The 23,584-nt window shown below is 39.0% G+C and overlaps 1 protein-coding gene across 7 annotated transcripts in view; it reads right to left on the reverse strand.

Annotated features, from left to right (window-relative positions):
* Ice2 (interactor of little elongation complex ELL subunit 2) overlaps window positions 1–17,193 on the reverse strand; it is a 43,944-nt gene extending 26,751 nt beyond the window's left edge. For 6 of the 7 annotated variants that reach the window (XR_009592231.1, XR_009592232.1, XM_021652655.2 and 3 more), the window contains exons 1-7: window positions 17,059–17,193; window positions 16,031–16,172; window positions 14,718–14,822; window positions 4,015–4,264; window positions 2,543–2,662; window positions 798–935; window positions 149–265 (exon numbers count right to left, since the gene is read on the reverse strand). Coding sequence is in view for 5 of the 7 variants with exons in the window: in XM_021652655.2 (XP_021508330.1) it covers window positions 149–265; window positions 798–935; window positions 2,543–2,662; window positions 4,015–4,264; window positions 14,718–14,822; window positions 16,031–16,071 (771 nt within the window). In the remaining 2 variants the exon portion in view is untranslated. Of the gene's footprint in view, window positions 1–148; window positions 266–797; window positions 936–2,542; window positions 2,663–4,014; window positions 4,265–14,717; window positions 14,823–16,030; window positions 16,173–17,058 lie in introns of those variants that run through there. The other variant, XM_021652656.2, reaches the window with a different exon arrangement.
* Between the last annotated feature and the right edge of the window lie 6,391 nt (window positions 17,194–23,584).

Raw genomic sequence — 23,584 nt, forward strand, 5'->3', positions numbered from 1 at the left:
TAGGTCACTCTCATCATTCCACCACAAAGTAAGGAGGAAGAGGGAGAACATCACAGAAAAAAGGTTAGGACAATCAGGCAGCATGCTTTCTCTTTAGTGCAACTATCAGGATTATTTTAAGTACTTAGGAAAGCCGCTTGTGACTTACATAGTGCAGAGCTTCAGCTTTTTGCTGTGGGGTCTCAATGGAAGACATGTCCTCTTTTGAGAGCTGTAGCTTCACAGGCATCGAGGGAAATGCTGTTTTTACAAACTTTGCACTGCCCTAAATTAAGTAAAAAATGAACGTTATTGTGAAGGCCTTAATGTATTTTCTTGAAACATGCAAATTTAATTGAAATTTCAAATGTCAATCCTAAAATCTCCTTAAGACAAGACATTCATTCATAGTTTTGCTTGACAACCACAAGCAATGCTTTTGTTATTGCTATTGTTTCTAAAAACGTCCATAGGAGTTCTCTTGAAATTTTTCTGCAACTTTAAGTTTTATCTTTTTGTGTGAAGAATAAATCATTACACAGAATGGAAGCACTAAAATATCCTTTTCATACACCAATTTCTCAAATATTTGTGAATAAATTTTCTTTAAATGGAGTTCTCTCTTTTATTTGAGAAATATTAAGGAAAGTAGGAAGAAAAAAAGTCAAGAAACAAAATTAGAAGTGGTATTTTAAAAACATAACGTACTGTACCTGAATCATGCAGCCCCAAAATTTAAACATGTCTACATGAGACATAAATGACATTTCCAGCCAAGGCTCCAGTAACCCCCTTCACATCCACAGCATAATCCTTACCAAAACAAGAAGAGTCTTTTCTAACTTCAGTCCCATCTCTATTTTGAAGGGGAAGAATCCCATTAGGCTGGTAACTTCATGGAGAGTATAAAATTCTGGATACTTTTTCACTTGTTCAATGCAAGCTCTTAGAATTTGCTGAGAAATAGAAAATGAAAACTATTCATTTGAATTATACTTTCCTAACAAATGTATGTTAATTACATACGACTATGAATTTATTATTTGTAAAGTTTGACCCATTTCACTCATCCCCTCTCCTTCCAATAACCTACATACTCTGTATATTTCTTATTTGACTTAATATCTTAGTTCCTAAAATTGTGACATTTAGTAATACTAAATTTAAAACTTAAAATTAAATAGAGAAGACTTAAGATATTTTCTATGCTTTTTAGGAAACTGACAAAAGAAAAGAAGCCACATGAAGCTGGAGCTGGTCCTACATGCACATGCCTCTAATCCCAGCACTTGGAAGGTAGAGGCAGGAGGGTCAGTAGTTTGATGTCAGCCTGGGCTACATGACATGTCTTTGAAGAAAACAATGACTAAGTACTTAAGTGTCTTCTCCAGTTTTCAAAAATATTAATGACTTACTAGGAAATGTAGCTGGGAATGAAACATTCATAGCTTCACTCAAGAAAAGCATATATCTGTGATAACATGTAAGTAACTCAAAAGAACTGAGCCATCATTGGGGGAAGTTCTGGTAATTTTAAAAGCACACACATGTGCTGTCTTCTAAGGTACCTGTCATCTTTGTCAGTGAATGGTATCTAAACCTTTAGGATATATTCTATTTTATTTTTATCTTTCAGGCTGGCTCTCACTTTGTAGTTCTGGCTGGACTGAAACTTACATTGCAGACCAAGCTGGCCGGGACTTACAGAAATAAGGATCTGCCTGCCTCTCTGTCCAAAGTGCTGGGATTAAAGGCGTGGGCCATCACAACCACCTAGGATGTAATTTAGATCACAGAAGCTCTAACTTTACATCTATATCCTCCTTCTTCTACAAAATGTTTCAAGTTACAAATCAGTAACTAGCTCAGTACATTTTATTTGTTTGTTTGTTTGATTGTTTATGGGGGACTATTTGGAGGTATCAGCTCTCTCCTTCTACCATGCGGTTCCTGGGATGGAGATCAGGTAGTCAGGCTTGCCACAAGTACCTTTAGTGTCTGAGCCTCACCCTGCAACTCCATATCCAGTTCCTTTTCCTAGTGCACATGCCCCGCTGTGTTTAACGGTTGCAACTGCGTTCATTTACCTTAGCACTTGGGAAGGAAGGAAGGAAGGAAGGAAGGAAGGAAGGAAGGAAGGAAGGAAGGAAGGAAGGAAAAGAAAATCCCTGGAGGAAGCACTTAGAGGGCACCACAGTGCATTATGGCAGTGCACCTTCCTGTGGTTTCCACTGTTGCCTCCTATCAAACAAGGAATGAAAGACTGTTGAAAATTCCAGAAACAAAAAATTCCTAAGTTCTCAACTATGAGTAATTTCGAGGAGCACGTTAAAGCCCAAACAAATTGTTTCCTCAGCAGCAAGCTCAGATATGGACTGCAGGGCCTATTTCTACATCCTGAGCTGTCAGGAGTTCTAATATTTCACACACTAAGCAGTGCTCTGGCCTCCATGTAACTAAACGGCTAAGGCTGACAGTTCCCTAAGCGCCAAGGTCTTCACACACTTTAGAGACGCTCCTAATGCCTATTGCTCAGCAGTTTATGTAAATGTGATCTTTTTACCTCTGTGAAGAGATGGGCCTCGTCAGAGAGCATATTATAATCCTGTGCACATTTCTTTGCAGAATTCTGCAAAAACTTTAGGAATTCATTAACTTCTTCATTCACATGCTTTTTCATATCCTTAAAAAAAAACATTTATTTTAAATAAACTTTCACTAAAAATAATCAATCCTCAAGAGTTACCCTAATAATTTGAACTTCAGGGAGTAAAACATCAAATCCAGAATGAAAACCACAAAGAAAATAATTTAAATATCACCATATAATAATAATAAGCTTGTTTAAAAAAAAAACTTTAGAGTACAGTTTCCTGGTAGATTGTGGACTTATATTTGAGACATAGGTTCAACCTCAAGCATTTACACACACACACACACACACACACACACACACACACACACCAAACCCATTAAAAAAAAACCTTCAGAAATGGAAAAGCAAATGACCAAAATTACAGTATATGCATAGGAAATTCCATTTCTATTTTTTAAAAGGACAAACACCTAAGAGAAAAATGAGCAAACTACAGCTAGCAGAGTTACATAAGTACAAGTGCCTATCTTTGGGTGTGTGGCACGTTCCCACAACCTTAAGCACTTCTGAGATGGTGTAGCAGTGGTTGTTTAATAACTACCAATGACTGCAGAAAGCTTGGGAAATATAAGTCACTTTTCAAAAACAAAAAATAATAAATAAACAAACATAAAATATAAAACACAGTTTATAGATACATGGAAGATTTTGTTTTCATTAGTACTCAATATGTTTATTTAGGTATAAGCACCCATTTCCTCACGCAATAGAGGCCAAAAAAGAGGCAGCAATGGCTAGTGTTGAAGGTGCCTCCAAAACCTCTCCTCTTACAGTGGTATAAACAAACAATTCAAATCTTTCGAAGAACAATTGATGTGTCTAGGGCTGGAGAGATAGCTCAGTGGTTAAGAGCACTTGTTGCTCTTCCAAAAGACCCTGGTTTGATTCCCAGCACCCACACTGCAGTTCACAATTTATCTACCTATAACCACAGACCAAAGCTTTAACAACATGTACAGCCTTTGACCTTACAACTTTATTTTTAAAACATGTTATTTAAAGAATCTATCTTAAAGAAACAATATTGAATAAAGAATGATTTTGTTAGAAAAGATTTAGCACAGGATCATTTCCGTAACTAGAGATATGGACACAATTTACTCAAAATGATCACAGCAAGCTTATGAAGGTGCTCTTGCTAGGAGGTAAGCTGTGCAGCAGAGCACATGCCAGAACTACACACAATAAAAACAACAGAAGGGTTAAGTGCCAACACTGTAATTATTTCACTTTCTTGTTTCTGTATATATGAATGTACCTAATAGTAAGAGAAATAAATAATACACTAACAATGACAAAGTGCAATGAAAGGAAATGTAAAGTAGACTTATTTCCTGGTTCTTGGTATTTTTATTGAAGCTGATGGATGGAATACATACCAGATATTGCAGAAATTCATTTGTATTTGTTCCAGCAGTCTTGGAACTTGAGGAACTCTTTGCATATTTAATCAACAAATCCACATAAATCCTCTGTTCTCTCTGTGAGAACCGAGAGAAACGAGGATAAGGAACTCTTGGTTTTGGAAGGAGAATCATCCCAACTTTTTCCTTTGCTTGAGTTGCTGAACTAACTGCAGGCTCATTTTCTACAGAACTTGCTGAGACATTCAAATTTTCTCCTATACGTCTGGAAAAAAAATACAATTTACAAATATGTGCTTTTCACATGAAGATTACTATCATGGAACTTATGATTCTCAATCAAAAGGGAGAATAATATGACATGATTAACAGTAACTTCTAGATTATTATCTAACTCTGCCACCTGCATTTTGATGTTCAGTCATTTAGTGCAGTTTAAGTATTCTGCATGAAAAGACCTCATTGCAGGCTTACCTTCAGCCACCTGATGGAGAGGGAGAGGCACAGTTCAACCAGCTATTCTATTTGGAACTTACCTCTTTTACTAAAAGGGGAAATTGTTAAGGTCTCCTATGCTCCAATTGCCAAAGTCTCTTTCTGCTTTGGCAAGGTTTGAGGGTCCTGGGCAGGATCTTGGATGGGATGCAGAATTCCCTGTTCACTTTATTTCTTGGGTCGCCAAGCTGATAAGCAACTGATCATGAAAGATGACTGAAAGAAAAAGGAGTTGGGGAGGGAGCCCAGGATTCCTTCTCTAGGTTAGACTGCTGCTAAGGAGGGAAACTTGAACTGGTCACCTTTTTTTTTTTTTTCCTGCAGCCAAGAGCTTAAAGGCAGTTTCTAGCCAAAACTGCAAGGGGTGGTAAAAAGGAGCTCTTTGACAGGAGATTAGTCCCTGCACGGGGCAGGCCACTGTGGAGGCCTCCACAGGCTAAAGTAAACTTTTTTCTACTTATCTTAGGCTGATAGTTAGATCTTGAATCTGCTAATATGTTTGTAAATCGCTAAGAAAAAGAAAAGAGGAAAGTAGGTGAAGACTATTCACATACACAGGCTCAAGGAAAAAGGTGGAAGAAGGTAAGAACTTTAACTTCAACGAGTTCCCACAAGCTTACATATGATGATATGTTGATTTCTGCTAGTGTCCCCTCTGCAGAAACTGCAGTAAGTTGAGGCTGCTGGTTCTATAGCGTCAGCCCATACGTAGAAATAGACAATCAGACATACAGACCTGTATATATTCATAAACACATTCAATGGACGATACAAAAGGAGCTCCTTACATGCATACGACAATTGACATACACTCATGTAACATGTGAACAAAAACCAGACAGATGGACATATTTATATGCAAACACATATCTATATACATATTTATAACTCATAGATGAAGTGAATTCCATCCAGCTTTTGTTCAATGGGCTTCCACCACCAGACTTCTGCCAACAGTGTGTGTGTTTTTTTTCCCCACTGTTTACCGTATAGCCTTTATACCTCTGAGACAAAGCTCCCAGAAAAGGAATTACCTCATAGTCAAAAAAGGCAATTAATCACAAAACAGATGAATTCTAAAATACAACAGGTTACATGTTTTAGAACTAAACATTTCTTATCTATGTGTGCATTACATAAGTTCATAGTGAGTTCAGAGTGACAAAGTTGACAAGGCCTAAAGGTTAACAGGGTCTAAAGGTTGTAAGAATACATGTCCTTTTAATTAATACTGACCTGGCTACATATTTTTTTTTAGCTGTCTCTAAGTTTATAGTGAGCTCAGGACAATACTTTTCTCTGTCTTTTATTCTAAGAAACAAAGTAAATTTAAAATGACAGTATATAATGCCATAAGGTGACAAGGTATAAGGAATTACAACAGAAAAGTTTATATATAATGACATCACTTAATTAGACATTGTTTGGCAGTCCCATTATAATTTGGATTCATGGGACATTTAAACCAACTTGCTATATACATATTAATGTATATACCAGGATTCATAATGAAGGCTTAGCTTGAAGACACAAGTCTGTCTCAAACGTGTCTCCTAGTCATTTGGAAGTCCACAAAGGTATTTGTTGCAGCCATAAACTTTCTAATGCTGTTTTAGAAGGTCTAAAACAATTTACCTTTTAAAATTGTTTGAATCAAATCAGGAATTCCATAACCAGGAATTAATTCATTTCAACAGCACTTTATCTTCATGAAGATCCCATAGGAAGTTTGTTCAACCAGAGAGTGTAAATAACCACAAAGTAACAATTCCTACCACACCAGAGTATAGAGAGATGCAGCAGTGCACAAAGAATGAGTGTCAGAGCCTGGAAGCGATTCTGGGGTGTGTCATGGTATATATCAGATTACCTTCCTGAAGGCCCACCTGCCTAATGAGAGCTCCTTTAACAGAATGGCTCCTGACCAGAAAAAAAAAAATCATTATTGTGAATTATGCTATCTTTACTTATTGCAGTGTTATTTGGTTTTTAACATTTAAGTTCTTCAGAAAGAGATATCAATTAATATGGTGAATAAAAGACAGTAAGAACAGAATAAAATGAGGCCACAAAGTTGAAGTTAATTCACTGAAATTCTAAATTTTCTGGTTTCCATTGGTTATCTCAGAACTTGAAAATAAATTCCAATAACTGTCACATTTTATGGAAGCAGTAGTGATTTTAGAAAGATTGGACAATCCTCTATCTGTCACATATATGGCTAAGTCCATAAAAAAAATGTTTCTATGCCTTTTATGGCTACAAAAGAAAAACCATGGCATATCTGTAATGAGGTATGTTCGAAGAGAAAGCAATGAGTAGTAGCAGCCTGAGAGCCTGATATTAGACTTGTTTGTAAAATACCTCAATTAAAAAAATCACCTATTTTTATTAAGATATACAATTATAGATTATCTTATTCATAAATTGTCTCTATCTTTGCAATTCAATTACTTTATTCTACAATTTCTGTGAGAGAGTATAAATCTACCAAAAAACTCCATTTCCTTTATCTCTACAACTTAGATTTCTACCATAGTTGTTGCTTCTTTTACATAATGCCAAATTAAATGATAATTTGTGGAAGAAAGGAAACTAATGAGAAAGATGGATGTCTACTGACTCATTCATTAATACTTACGAATAATGACTAGTGTGTTACGTTCAAAACCTTTTTTGTTTGTTTGTTTTTCTAAGACAGGATTTCTCTGTGTAGGCTGTCCTGGACTCACTTCATAGACCAGGCTGGTCCCAAACTCACAGTGATCTGCCTGCCTCCGCCTCCCAAGTGCTGGAATAAAAAGTGTGCACCACCACACCCAGCTTGTTCAAGAGCTTTAACAAGCAGATTGCAGTATAATCTTCAATCACCAGAACCTTTTTTTTTTAAGATTTATTTATTTATTATGTATATAATGTGTGTTTGCATGTACAGAAGAGGGCACCAGATTTCATTTTAGATGGTAATGAGCCACCGTGTGGTTGCTGGGAATTGAACTCGTGACCTCTAGAAGAGCAACTAATGCCCTTAACCTCTGAGCCATCTCTCCAGCCCAATCACCAGGATCTTAAAACAGTAGTTTGATAAATGAATGAAAGAAAACCACATCAACATGAAAGAAGAAAATTATATCCATTCACACACACACAAATGCAACCATAACAATACTGGGTTTCCAAACGAAATTTACCAAATAGGTGGCCGAGAAGAACATTATGGAGATCATGGATTAAGAGGAAGAAAGGGAAGAAAACAATGATCTGCAATCATGACAGTATTACTTTCCTTAAGGCAGTAATTTCTTTAAGCCAAAAGGAACATCTAACTCATCACAGAAGAGAACGGTTGACATAATTTGCTGAGGAATACTGAATGCACATATGACACTGATCACATAGCTTGTAAAGGTCTTTTTCTCTTGCATAAAACAATTATAATTTGCTGTTACTTTCACAAATTTTGTTTTGTTTCTATAATTATTTCTTAGTATATTTCACTCTCCTTCTCTTCAATACAGTCTGGCTTATTGTGGGTCTTGGTGCTGAGAACTGAATCCATGGTCCTCTTATAGGTTGTACAGGTGCCATACCCAGCCATAGTCACTATAAGTGGGTATTACATAATCCAGGGTAGGAATCATTGTTCTCCTTTTATTTCACATTGCATATTTAGAACATCATGCTATTTTTAAAAGTTATGTCTGCAGGAATAAGCTATTAATTTCATTTCAGGCTAATAAAGGAAGTACATTAATTCTAACAAATAATTGCTAAAAATAAAGTTGGAAGGTTTGGGTCTCATTGATAATGTTGGGAACTACTAACTTATAATAGTATAATAATAAATACGGTAAAAATTCCAAAATCTAAAAATAGCATTTTAGAAAAGGGTAAGAACGTTCCTCCCCCAAATAAAGCAAAATCATTTCAAAACACTCTCAGAGATAAACTATGAATGAAATACTCAACAAATAACTAAATAGTTAATGGGAAGAGAATTTTGTACATTAAAATTGTGATGTTTAGGCTGACCTGACTCTGGAAATAAAGGCAAGAGAACACATACTTAGCTACCAAAGTTTCTCCAATAACAGTATAAAAATAAGCTCATTTTAGGTTAACAAAATGAATATTAACTGCTGATCTTGGTAGAAATATATTACAGCAGATTGATTTCTCACTAGAATATGTCTTGAGAGCTATTCAAACCTAACAGTATTGTGTCCGCAACTCTTAACAATACTGCCTCACAGCTGTCTCTCTGAATATGAGAACATGTCTGTCCTCCTGGCACAAACTGGCAAATTTAATTAAGCTGCTGCAGCAACGAGATGCTGACTCAGATATGCCCGAGTAGGAATGTCAAGACATTCTAGCAGTTTAAATTGGCTACATGCAGCAAAGAATGAAATAGCAGCACATCAAGATCATTCTGAGTGCAGCCCTGTCAGAATCTTCATCAGGTGCAGCCACAAGTACCCAAGAGCACTCCCCACATACATTATAACACTGCATTTATTTCAGTTGATAGTTTGAAGTTTCCTCCTTCATTTTGTCAACTACCATTTTTCCTTTCTACTTCAAGTTGCTATGAAACAAAGGAAGGTTCCAAACAGTTTGCTAGACTCTTAAGTCAGCTAGTTTGACAGTTTCTTTAAAAGCCACATTTGGGAATGATATTTCTGGGCTCCATCTCAAAGTCTACCTGAATCTTGGGGTTTAGTTTTCTTTTATAATAATCAGGTTAATAGCAACTATTGTTCCTTATCCTATTCAAAACTATTCAGCTATCTGTTGGCTTGAAACTCAATTATAAAGATCTGTAATCAGAATGCTTAATTTTAAATAAAGGCGGGTGTTTACATGAACAGCTTTTCATTTTCTCATTTATTCTTGGCTAAACTTTTCAAATAGTTAATGAACTTGATACTTCACTGACTTTCTACTTTATTCACACTAACTTCTAACATCACATTACCCTGGAGGTCCTTTCATCTTAAAAACATGAATGGAGTATAGGGCATCTAGTGAATGCTTTTTGTGTGGAAATTAAGAGTGAAATACCTTTTTCTGATGAGAAGGGGTTGAATAAAAATGTCAGTTTTGAAATAAGCACAATTAACAGTATATTTTTCCAATATGCTAGAGAACACAAAAATTACTATGTTATGGGTAATAATAAAGAATGTTGTTTTTCCCAACAAGCAAAGTTCTAAATAACTGAGCTCCAAAATCAGTTTCTTGTTATAACAACAAAATCCAGAAACAAATACCAATGCTTATGCTTTTCTTTTACACTAATATGTAAATCACACTAATAAACTGTGCCTGTGTAAAAAAAAAAAATCTAAAGAAAGAAAAGCATATTCTAAGAAAATTAGGATGGTTTTGTTTTGTTTTTTAAGCCTAACTGCCAGCAAAATATTCTCTCCTTTATATAAGTCAAGCTTAGGAAATGCTAAGCAAAACTGCAGAGCACCATCAAAGAAGCAGTGGTAGAATGAAGATTAATATTAAAGCCAGCCATGGTGGACACACCTGCATACCAGCACTCAAGGAGGCAGATCTCTCTATGAGATTAGACAGGTCTAAATAGTGAGCTCTGGGCTAGCCAGAATTATATAAGGAGATTTTTGTTGGAAGAAAAAAAAAAAAAAAAAAAGAGAGACAAGAAAGGAAAGGAAAGGAAAGAAGGAAAGAAGAAAAATAGGTAGAAATTTTTATCTGAAATGATGAAGGCTGAGACAAAAATTCTGAAGTAGTAAGAACTTTTTAAAAAACAGACAATATAATTTTATGCAGCTGTTAAAAATGAACAAAAATGAAATCAGAATATCTACAAGAAAATGAATGTAAATCGAAATGATCCTGTTAAGCAAAATAAGCCAGACTAAGAAAAACAAATGATGGACAATGGACTAATATTTAAAACTTTATATATTTGTGTTGAACTTAAATATTTTATATATGCATGTGTGTATTTGTAGGTCATGTGTGTATTTATAGATCCCTGGTAGGGAGGAAGACATTTTTAAGGGAGTGGAAAATCAAGAGGATTAATACATAGCATGCAGTAAAGAAGCAATGGGTTATTATCTGGGGAAGAAAGTGGACCAGTTTGGATAGTAGGGAGAACATAGACAGAGGAAATAAATGAGAACACAGTATAATAGAACACATGGCTGAAGGTGGCATGATGGAACCCATTATTCTGAATGCTAACCTAAAAAAGTAAATAAAGTCCCAACTCCAAACTAAAGATTTTGGGAAAGAGGGAGAACCAAGAGCTTTTTAATAACCTCTTTTCTTTCAAGACACATGTACTCCTTGCAGATGCTTGAGGTCATTCCTGGGGGAAGGAAGAAACTTCCAGCAGGTGGACTGAGAGAACAGGGCCCCAGGAGAGTACAGGCAGCACAGAGGCCTGTGTTCCTTGCAGTGTCGGTCACTGCCCAGTTTGCCCTCATTATGAATCCTGAGAGAGGCTGGAGATGGCTCAGAGGCTCAGAGCACTGGCTGCTCTTACAGAAGACTTAGGTTCAATTTCTAGCATCCACGTGGGAGCTCACAACTGTCTACAACTCCAGCTCTGGTGGAGCTGATGTTTTTTTCTGGCATTTGCTGACACTGTACATACATGATATACAGACATGGCAAGAGACCCATAAACATTTAAAAAAAAAATCAAGATTCTTAGAGACAAGAATTTACATTTAGTGACTTGGTAACTTCCCTGATATCATAATATATATAAATAGATATTAAATGAAAATGAAAAACAAACAAACACAATGCTACTTTAAGGGGAGGAGTACAAACATTCATTATGAAAAGTGTCCAGATAAGGTGCAACGAACAGAAAGGGTCAAAGGTAGATGGACAGACAAGTGATTTAATAAAATGTTCACAGAATTCAAGAATTGGATTTAATGGTATAATCCCTGCTAAAGTTCTGCTGTATATTTGAATTTTTTTCTCAACAACCATGTTCTTCTACAAGTTCTGTAGAAGCTCACAATTTCTACTTAGCTTGTCCAGACTTAGCCTGGACTAAGGCAGTGAGGACTTGAACAAGGTGCCTTCTAGTTCCCAGATTCTTTAATTTCCTGCTCCTCTGAGACTCTAGAACATAAAGTAAGATCACCACACTGTTGTAGTCATCTACATCATGACTTAGCCCTGCCAGCATGGGCAGGGAATTTTCTTCAGTGTGACAAGGGTGACACAGAGTAGATCCAGAGAGAGTGACACTGCTGTCTATGCTGATGTCTGAGATACTGAAATTTGAAACCAACCACCTGTTAATAGGATTGTGGATAATTTCCCAGAGTACGGGACGATGCACCAACTGTTCTTAGTTAGGCACTACACCATCTGTTTGTCCTAAACTGAGCATTTGTGGGTATAGATCTTCCTGAGACTCAGTCTGTTATGCAAATCTCAAGTCAGTCTGTCAGAGATCCTTGTGCTGCCCACATGTTTGAAGAGCTGCCATTAAGGAGACTGGTGTCAATCCTTGTTCAAGATTTTTGTTACAGATACCGAACTCTTGGAATTTTCTTCTTCAGGAAAATAAAGCCAATATATACATAATTGCTCTTGCTTTTTCTCTACTAAGAGTACACTATATTTAATCATGACTGGGTGTTATATTCATTGTTGAGTATTGTACAATCATCTCAGGGTTGTGCCTGGAGCCATTGTTGGAGGATTTTTGTTGAGACACCATGCAGCAGTTCTGCATAATAACTACTGAAAATTTTTGCTGAGTCATCTTTTGAAATTTTTGTTAAGCCACCTTTGGGCAATTTATTTCAGACTCACCACCTGGCATTTCTGCTGAGTTGTCATTGAGCCCTTTTGTCAAGTTACCCTTGTGGTTTTCCTGGGTCATCATTCAGCATTTTGCTGAACTGTCTTAGGTAGGGTTTCTATAGCTGTGATTAAACACCAAGACCAAAAGCAACTTGGGGAAGAAAGGGTTTATTTCAGCTCAGTTTCATATCACAATTCATCACTGAGGCAAATCAGGGCAGGAACCTGGATGAAAGAGCTGATGTGGAGGCCATGGAGGAGTGTTGCTTACTGGCTTGCTCCTCGTAGCTTACTCACCTACATTGTTATAGCACCTAGGATCAGAATCCCAGAAGTGGCACAGCCCACAGCTGAGCTGGGCCCTCCCACATATCAATCATCACTCAAGAAAATGTACCCTAAGCTGCCCACAGGCCAATCTCGTAGGGACAATTTCTCAAGGATTCCTCTTCCAAAATGACCCTAGCGTGTATCAAAATAACATTTAATTTGCCAATACACTGAGTTACTTGGGCTTTTGCTGACCCATACTTTATTGGGTTTGCTGGGTATCACGAAGCATTTCTGCTGAGTCCGTAGACATTTTTGTGGCATCACTTGTAAGTGTTCTGGTACATCATTTCTGGGCACTGTACTGAGTCAGCATTTCCCTGGCTCTGACTGTGTCCCTTGAAATTCTGCAGGCAGTAACTTGGAATGTCAAGCTAGTTCAGGACTCTTGGCAATTCTCCAGGGCCATGGTTTGGGCATATCACCAGATCAAACCCAGACTATTTCTTTTTCGGCCTTTAGAACATTTTAAATAAGAGGTAAAGGATAAACATTATCTGGTTTAAAATAATTAAAGGTACTGAATGACTGAAAAGTTTTTTTTTTAATTAGTTATTGGCAGGAAATAATAAAAACTGAAAAACAATAACAGCTTTAAAAAATACATAGATGCACAAATATGAATCTTAACTTTTAAAGTGGACACTACCAAATACATTAAGAAAGACTTAATATTTTAAATAGCAATCTGGCTGACTCAGCCAGTGGTACCCAACAAACCCAAAACATCAAAATAAATGTACATATATGCTTTCTTCAAAAAAATTTTCATCATCCAGGTACAATAATCAGACTATTATAACTCCTTTTACATAAAAGGAGGATATTTTGATGTGTAGAAGACACACAAACACTCATTATTATAAACTAAGTCAAGTGCACAGTTGCATCCTGATTCTCAATAGTTTGGATTCAAAGGACTAGGTTGACAGTACAAAAATCAGTATTTCTTAAAAGTCTACAAGTAATTCTAATGATCAGGCACTGTGAGAAGCATAAAGATGAAGATGGCAAAGGTATCTGAGAACTACTGCAAAAACCAGAACTGGAAAGAAACCTGAGTGAAGAAGCTCCAGCCAAAAGCTCGCTGAGAGTGTCACTGGATTAGGTTCAGAAAGCAACTCTTTCCTGTCTTTTAATTCAAGTGTGGATTTGCCTTTTCACTGGGAAAGTCTTGTCTACCTAGACTGAAAATATTTACTGCTGTGGAAGGACCATTACTATCTGTGCTAATGTTTTCTATATGCCTCACATATTTTTCATTCCTTACTTTACGTCAGCACACATACACCTCTGAAGTAGTGTAAGTCCAAAGGAAAGGAGAAGTAACAGAAAGGAAGGTGGAGAGGAGTATTTAAAACAGAAATTGAAATATTTTCAAATGTTGATGAAAATGAGTAGAAGCAGGAGAAGATGAAGATAGAAGAATAAGTAGGCAAACCGACTGAAAAAGATGGGGGAGATATAGTTCCTCCACTGTGAGAGCTAACAGAATCACAGTAGATCTAAATGCCTGTGGAAGAGCTCCCTCACTCATCTCTGGTCTCTAGAGTAACCTACAACAGAACAGACAGTCAATCAAACAGTGAAAAGGAGCAGCTGCAAGCATGTGAGCAGTCACTTTTATACAAGACAAGAAAAAAATCTTCTTTTGACAATTTTGTACCATCTATTAAAATATAAAATATACATAGTCTGACTAAATTTGTATGCCTTTACCTTACAGAAATAATTGCAGACTTTCTTTTAAAAAAATTCCAATAGTTGCTACAGGAATTATAAACACATATATAAGAGAATAGGCAATTAATTAAGATTTTAAGGGAAAAATATGTATGCATGAAAATAAATACAAAACACTGATTTTTAATGATAAAAGCAAATTATATTTTATGGTGTTTTGAGGTAATTACAGCTATGATCTCATTTTGTGTGCATAAATATACAACAATGTGTGAAAAAAGTAAATATTAAAGTGTTTCTATTTTTCAAATTATAATTTGAATACAGTCATAAAATTTCAGCTATCAGAAAAACAGCAATGAAATGAAAAAAATAAATAACCAAAAGAACATTACCTGTTAGACAAAATATAGAGTTCTTTTAAACTTGGAGCCATGGAATGATTTTTATAATTTTCTGGAGAGAAAAATGCTTTAAGGCCATTTTTGGGTGTAACATCCCTGTGAAATAAAGTAATTTACTTGCACTTGACAATTCAAAATCTCATGTTAGACAAAGAAGCATAATGGTACAGCTGGAACTTACAACCTCTACCCCAGCTTTTCCCAAATAATCACTTCCTAGCCAGTTCAATTTCACATGCCAGATCTTGAGTGTACAGATTTATTTCTTGGACAGCTTTAAGCTTGGGGCAGTATGAAATTCTCAAGCTCCAATACTCTGCTTTCCTGTAGTATACAATTAAACTTCAAAGACTTGAACATTAAAGATGGAAGAGAATTAAGTATAATCAAGGATCTGTCAGAGATAGGAATCACCTCTGGCCATGAATGGTGACATTAAAAATGTGACTGGACTTCTTTTGTTCCATGTAATATTGTGTCAGGTGAAAACACTAGCCATTCTACTCACTGCTTACTTGATCTGACTTTGTTACATGGGGTAAATGACGGGGGTTTGTTAAACTCACCTCTAAAGTGATACATGGGTTTTATAACATGAAAATTAGTTAGAGACTAACATAGCCAATGAAAGAAATAAAAAATTCAAAATTTGGAGATTAATTTATCTAAGGAGGACTCTGATCAGCAAAAATGGGGAGCTCTAAAAATTCTAACACTGCAAAATCCCTTTTGGTTTCACAGTGCCAGAGGTGTTCAGGGCTACCTGCAGAACATGTGACTACACATTCATGTTATAGTCCTAGGACAGATTTTAAATGATTCAATACAGTTTGGACATGGTACAACATGCCTTTAACCCAGCACTCAGGATGAAGAGGCAGGTCGATCTCTAACCAGTGAGCTCCAGATAAGCCAACGTTACAGAGAAACCCTGTCTCTTCCCGCCCTTTCCCCTCCGGCCAAAGCCCATTAAAACTAACACTGATATGTTATGGTCAATGTTACTTGAGTGAAAGAATTAAAAAAACTGAAAATGTAGAGAACAATTTCAGCACCTCTTCTCCAAAGAAAACAATAATCACAAGATGAAATTCTATCTAAACACCTGAGTGCTGAGTTGTCATTTCAGGAGGTGAAATTGGTCAGCTGTAACTCAACAGGTTTGGTATATGAATAGGGCAAATTCTGAATCTCTGGGGGTTACAAGGTTTAAAACTTCTATAAGCCAGAAATCCTCCCTTCCTGTGATACCCACCAGCCCTGTCTCACTCCTCCAGAGTGGATAAGGAAGAGGTCCAACTCACCAGTTCAGTCTTGGTTCATTCATGGTTATGCTAGAGCTCATCTTCCTAGATTTCTCCTTTACTCTAGCCCACAGTTATTTCAGCCTGGCAGTGAAGGCTCCAAGAGAGTGAAGATCGGATCCTTCCTAGAATCTACATTCAACTGAAGACAGAACAAAAAGTCAAGATCAAACCCAGATTAACTCGGGTGAGAAAGGGCATCTGCTTAACATCTACTCTCAACTGACTAAAAAAAAAAACACACACACACACAGGCAGAACATTGCCACGGTTCTTTGCAGCAAAGATGACAGAGAAGGAGTCCCTTTCCTTTAACTTTTGCAAGGAGTGTTGTTAGCTGAGTTAATAAGAACCAAAACCAGAAGGGTGTTTTCACATTGTTTACACTACGGCAGGGCTATGCCTCTGATTTATATCTTATAAATCTTGTTTCCATTTCCTCCAGTCATATATGGATAATCCGGAAGCATATGATATGCGATGCACGGAAAAGGCTCTCTGGACCCCAAGAATCTTGGCCCTTTCAAAGAGAACTCTGCATTTATTTAAATGAGACTCAGGTGTGGGCAATTCAAAGGAAAAAGTCACAGGGACACTTAAGAGGTATCACCAGGACCAAAGCTGTAGCTTGACTTCTCCCCGCTGGGTGCTTGTCCAGGGACCTCGCGGCGGGCTTGGGATCCTTAAGAATCAAATGCAGGTCCTGGCCTCTGAGCACCTGTAGGGTCTCATGGGGTTCCCTCTCAAACTACCTACCTCTCCTTTCCCCTTAGTGTGGGGCTGGGGGGGGGAAGGGAGTGGACGGTGGACGCCGAGGGAGCCGCGGGGAAGCAATGGAAGAGAAAGAATCGGGAAAGGTGAGGAGACGAATGAGGAAAGCCGCTTAGGGCCTGTGAGGGAAGCCGCCGAGGAAGGCCTGTGAGGAAGGCCCGGTGGGGCGCCGCCTCCGACCCTGTTCGCCATGTTCCCTCTCCCGCCCCTCGCGTCCCGGACGAGACGAGTCCGCGCGCAGCCGCCTTTCCGCCCACCTCAGGGTCGCAAGCGGCTCTGGACCCGGGAAAAACCGACGCTTTCGCACACGTTTTGCTGAACTCACTGCTGCACGCCTAGGAAGGCCTCATTTAAAGGCCCCGAGGGCGCCCGCACGGCTGCGCGTGATGACGTCACGCGAGCGCCGCGGGCGGGGCCTGCCTGAGAACCCGCAGAGAGGACCAGCCTGCGCGTAGTGTTAGATCAGGAGAGACTGGGCTGTGACCTCTGGTGTTTCCCTAAATTCTGGTCCTTGTATACATCTCACCATGTAGCCAAGAATAGCCTCAGACACTCTTCCTAGCCAGGATAGTCCTGAATTCACAATCCTCCTGCCTCGGCTTCTCGGGATTATAGGCGTGGGCATACACTACCATGATCCTATAGCCTGTATGTTTTATTTAGAGAATTTAGTTGACTTACATTCAAAGGTTTTATTGAAGAAAAAAAATACAGGGTTATGGTAGTCATTTTGTTGATTCTGCTCTAGCTGTTTTGTTTCCCTTTTAGTCATCTTTATAATGCGATGGTTAATTGCATTGACAATGTCTGACTCTTTTGCTTATCTTCTATTAATATTACTATTTTAATACATCACGATGATAGCCTTCTTCCACTTCTGAATGGTTACCCCATGAAGTAACCAATGTAAGGCTGGGTTGACAGTCCCCAATTCCCTCCGGTTTTTTGCTTATCTTGGAATATCTTTGTTTCTCCTTCACTTCTGAAGGATAGCTTTGCTGAGTATCGCGATCCTGATTGGCAGTTGTTTTCTTTCACAACTTGAAATATGTCATTCTGTTCTCTCCTTGCCTGTAGGGCTTTTGCTGAGAAATTAATTCCCTCCTAATCTAATGGGTCTTCTATTAAATGTGATTTAGCACTTTGCAGATTTTGTAGGTTTTTTTTTTTTTTTTTGTCATGTATTTAGCTGTTCATTGATTTATGATTGTTGTTGCTGTCCTGGGGATTTTATCCAGAGCCTTATGCATGCTAGCTAGTCCCAGTGCTGTCCTAGCCTTTTTACGGTGTGGTTATGTAATGGTGAGGATCCTTTCTGGTCACGCCTTGAATATCCATGCCTCTCTGGGGCGAGGGAAGTTTTCTGTTAGCATTTCATTTAATGAGTTTTCTACACACTTAGACTTTATTCTCTTCACTTGGGTGTGGCAGCGATAGAAATGTTTGTTCATTCAATGCTGTGCCCCAAATCTCGGTTGCCCTCCTTTTTCTTTCCGTTTTGTCTGAATTTGATATTTTGAAAGGTCTGTCTTTAAGTTCTCATATTCCCTCTCCTACTTGATAAGCTCTGCAGTCGAGGCTTTCAACCGAAATTTCTAAAAGATACTTATTTTGAAATTTTTGTTTTGGGTTTATTTGCCTTATTTTATGTACATAAATATTTTGCCTGCATTTGTGATGTGCACTATGTGTGTGCAGTGTCTGTGAGGCATCGGAAGAGGGCATTATAGTCCCTGAACCTGGAGTTATGGATGGTTGTGAATCATCATGTGGGTACTGGAACAAATGCTCCAGACTATGGAGCCATCTCTCCAGCCATTCTTTATTTTTATTTTATTTTATGTGTATGTTTGTGATTGTGTGCACATGTATGTGTGTGTATGTTTGTACGTATGCATGTATGCATGCAGACCAGAAGAGGGTGTTGTGGCCCCTGCAAATGGAGTTACAGATGGCTGTGAGCCACCATGTGAGTGCCCAGAACTGAACTCAGATCCTGTACAATGAGTGCTCTTAACCACTGAGCCATCTCTTTAATCCTCAAATGAACTTTTTTTAAAAAAATATTATTCCTTATTTTAAGCATTTCTGTTTGGTTACTGTTCAGAACTGGTTTTCACTGATTTTCTTCTTCATAACTCACACTGACTTCCTAGTTCCACTTAATGGTTCATCTGTGTTCTCTTGGACTTCTTTGAGCTCTTCAAAATTCTTTTGAATTCTTTATCAGATGCTCCATTCATCTTTTGCTCATGTCTAGTCCTCTCAAAAGCATGTTATCAGTCAAGGTGTGGGGTTAGATGCTTCTCTAGGTGTGGCTATGAGCAGGATGTCAAATCCTACATGCCAATGCATGCCTGGGCATGGGGCAGCACGTTTCTCTTCTCAGTTCACTAGCCATTTTCTCATAATCCTCATAATCCTCATAATCCTCCTGCCTCAGCCTCCTAACTGTTAGGATGACAGGTAGGTGCCAACATACTAAACAGTCTAAATACTAAACATACTAAACACACTAAACAGGTGATTTCAGTTGTACTGCCCTCCAAGGAGTGAATGGCGAGTGGCCAAAGTTTCTTCCCAGGGAGGGTGTGCAGGGACTTGTGACAGCCAGGCCCTCTCTGTTGGCCTGATGGCTTAGCGCACTCCTTTGGGTGTTGGAACCATGGACTTCTGCCCATCTCCTTTATGGGGAAGGTTGATAGAGCTAGAGGTTGTGGGAACGATATAGCTAAGAGCCATCAGGCCTCACCCTGGTATGAAGCCTCATGACCCTGGCTACACTGTTGGTCTTAAGGGCAGGTTCTTAGATGTTCATTCCTTTGGGTGTTCCCTAACCAATGGTAACAGTGGTCCTACAGAGAGCAGCTGTTTCCTCTACAACCACATAATTATTTCCATCTTGAGTCAGATCATCTGTGATTACCAGCAGACAGCTGGACTCTAGTTTGGGCCTTGTAACATCCTCAGGTGCAGGTGTGTGGGGTGGCAATCATGCTGCCCCACCCTTCCTGAGGTTATGTAAGCTGTAAAACACGGCGACTAGAAGGTGCTCTCTGGAGTAGCTGTTCCTCAGCGCTGTGGAGGACTTCCTCGTGATCCAGCTGCTTTTAGCACTTGAGCCTGTAAGTCCTATCAGTGAACTCATGGGTCCACCAAGCTGTAGTTGGATGGAATCCTTTCTTTGTTTTTTCTATGTTTTTTGAAAATAGACTCCCTAGGAAAAGTTCCACAATCATGGTAGGTTCTGACAGTCATTCGGTCACTCCAAGATTGGTTTGTGAGGCACCTAGCCACTAACCCAGTGCAGGGGAATGTCTGTGGGGTGTCAGAGATGAGAACGCATGAGGATTTCCGACCACCGATGTAGTTCAAATTTAGACAATAAGTACCATCTCAAGATGGCTTCCAGCTACAGCTTCAGGGGGAGGGGATTCTGAATGAAGTCCTCGTCCAGAGTCAAACATTGTGCCCATTAAGGTCTCTCACTGTTCAGCCTGTAAGCCTGCAGAGCCCAGGAGAATCCTAACTAGGAGTGCCCAATATCTTTGCTGAGTGAGTCTGCTAGGACTCTCTCTTCCACTCTTTCCCTGCTGAGGGGATATTGCCCACCCCAGCTCCAGAATTGCAAAGGCCAGGGTATTTTGTTTCTCTATGGCTCTTAAAAGAGTCTCTTTTCCTGTTGTTGATTTCTAGTGTCCCCCCATGGCTGCTCATTTCACTGTGTATCAGGAATACCTGTTGCTTTGGTGCCTCCTAGGCAGAGGGATAGGTGCGCACCTCTGTTAAGCCATTTTGCTCCTTCATTCATGAGCTCTTGAGGAATGAGGGCAGAAGGTGTTGCAGCTGTGTTAAAAGCCCAGCAGCGTTGAAGCAGTGTTGAATGCTGGGGAGGAAGGAAAAGTGGTTGCCTTATGGAGTGGGAGAGGGAGAAGACCTCTGAAGTGAACAGGGAATTGGAGCATGGATTGTCTTTAAGATGCCAGAGAGTTGGACTTTTTTCTCTGGGTTATGGCGAACAACTCTGTAACCACTCATTCTAAGTATCATAATTCCATCATTTTAACTGTCTCACTAAGTAACTTTTAGTGAACAGATAGGACTTTGCAGCTACCAACACTACCTCGTTTTAGGATAGTCTCATTAACCCTGACTGTCTATTTTCGTGTCCAATAGCAGTCAATCCTTTCTATCCTCAGGCCCATGTCAACCATGAACTTCATCTTGGTGTGTTTGCTCTGCCTGGACATTTCACAAGAACGGAATGATACAACACGAGACCTTCTGTGTGTACGCGCTTCGCCAGGGTTTGGGCTTTGTCCATGCTGCCTATGTGTTAGTAGTCCATTCCTTTTTGTTGGTGCATAGTAGTCCATTTATAGACATATCCAAATGTGCTTTTTCACCATTTGATGACTATTTAGAGGTGGTTTCCTCTCTGGGGAGATTATGAATAGTGTTGCGAAGGACGTTGTGATGGGCCTTGTGACCTCTGTGTTTTGGCTTTGCCTGAGTAGATACATAGGTATGGAGTTGCCTACTAGTATAGGGAATTACCTGAGTAACTCTCTAAGGATTTGCCAGAGCGTTTCCCAAGTTACTTGTACCATTGTTTTCTCTGGGTTTTTAAGCAGGGAAAGCTTTGGTTTTCTATTTCTGCAAAACTTAGAGGCAGACTCCTAGGTTGAGTTAGCTTGGAATAATTGACAAAAGTCTGTATTTGTTTTCAGTTTGTGCAATGTTTTATTGGGCCAGTTTTATTGGGTCAGTTTTAATGGCAGTTGTTACTAGGTGCGTATTTCTTCTTGCAGACCAAATAGGGACAGAAACATACAAGATTCTCTCTCTTCGACCTCATCAGTTCTCGGGCACTTTCATAACCCTCAGCTAATGAGCTCCCTTTGTTGATGTGGTGTTGGTATAATGTTCTTGTGGAGCGTATACACCTTACCTTTGTTCATTCAAATGCTGATTTCTCTCCCCCACTATCTGGTTTCAATCCAGACATTATATTATGATACTTATTCTAAGCATCACCTGTCTTAAGTTTGTATAAACATGCCACCATTTGTTCTCTAAATTGTCAATTAAAACAACCAGCCACAATGTTGAGCAATGGAGAGGATAGGGTGGGACATCCTGGTTCAGAGTGGGAGGAGAGGAAGGAAGCAGGGGGAGACGAAGGAGTTGGAGGGAGAAGAGTAGAAGCTGGGAGAGGAGCTGGAGGTCTTGGAACCACGTGGAGAAAGGAACCTAAGAGATCACTAAAAGCAAGTATAATGGGTAAATCTGAATGGTAGGAAACTGTGGGCTTGGAGGTTTAGGATGGAGTAACTATTGCCCAGCATTGTGCTCTAGGTTAATTAAATAAATCCCAGTCTCTGTGTGGTGATTTGGTTATACAGCTGTTTAGGATTAACCACAGCTTTACTAAAAGATATATCAACAGTAAATATTAATGGCCTAATACAACAATGTGGAGTGAACTTGGCCTTGGGAATTTATAGTTTGATAAACACTTCACTCAGTGAATTGCCTCATGAATCACTAGTTATCCATAGGTACTCTGGATGTGGGAATCCAGAAATAGCCCTAGAGCAGAGATGTTTGGTTTAGAAACATGAGGAAATATTGCTAATAGCAGTTTGCTTAAATCTGGCTTTTTCAATAATAGGTGGTATTTTTCTACTTAGTGGTTAATGTTTTCTCTGGCATGTTTCACTATAGTCTGCATTACATGGGCCCTGAGCTAACTAAAAGAGCTAAATAACTGCTAGTTGGAATGTTGATCTCTTCCAGGTGTACCTAAATATCTCAGAGAGAAGATAATTGCAACAGATAATTTCAAGTAGAGAATTTAATTAATTTGGCATGAGACCAGTAGTAAAAATAATTTTGTCTTCTAAGTGAAAAATAATTTATAAAGCAACTTCTCCTCCCCAAAGGGAATCATCTTAGGGTTAGAAGCATTGTCCCAGACATCCTCAAGTGGACAGCAGCACCTGGTTCCGAGAGGTGACTGTGTTTTATTGGACTCAGTTGTTTCACCTTCCAAGGAAAGAAAAAGAAAATCAGGAGACAACGATTTAACTGTTTCTAACATCAAAAATCGTTGACACCAGAAAAAAGCGAAAGTCTCCTCAGCCCACAGCTGGAGCAAATCTCTGAGTAGGAGGCCTCTGCACCTCTGGGGAGCAGGAGTGTGTGGGTGGGTGGCTGGCAGGGGAGCCTTCGGGGTGATCCTTCTGCGGTTTAGGAGAAATCTCTTAGCAAAACACCTTCCTCTTACAGTTGTAGTGGGTACAAAATAACAGTTCCAATTTGTGGAAGGTATGTAACATTTGGAGAGAGGCGTGTTAGCATCAAGTCGAACCAGTAAGCATCTCCATCATTATAAAGCTTGCTTATTTGTGTTGGGAATGGGCAACATCCTCTTATTCCTTTAGCCCTTCCTCAGTAGTACTTCACAACTTCATCTTTTCATCTAGCTATATTTGGGGACCTGTTAGTCATCCTCTCCATTCTTATTGTTATACTGGTGGCTCATGTGACCTTAACAGCCTTCTTTGGACTGTGGCATTGAACACTGGACCACATCTCCAATCTTGTGTTTAAAAGAAGGTCCCAAGCTACTAAGCTGTACCCAGCACAGCAGGGGCCTCCCTGGCACCATGGACTCAGCCTGGTATTTTCACAGTTCTGTTGGGAGAAACTGAGGTTGGTCCCTGTGAACTTGGTCTGTATGCACATTAGATCTCAACATTGTGAGGCCATTCAGCTTCA

This window comes from Meriones unguiculatus, chromosome 6 (assembly GCF_030254825.1).
Source record: "Meriones unguiculatus strain TT.TT164.6M chromosome 6, Bangor_MerUng_6.1, whole genome shotgun sequence".
Taxonomy (NCBI): Eukaryota; Metazoa; Chordata; class Mammalia; order Rodentia; family Muridae; genus Meriones; species Meriones unguiculatus.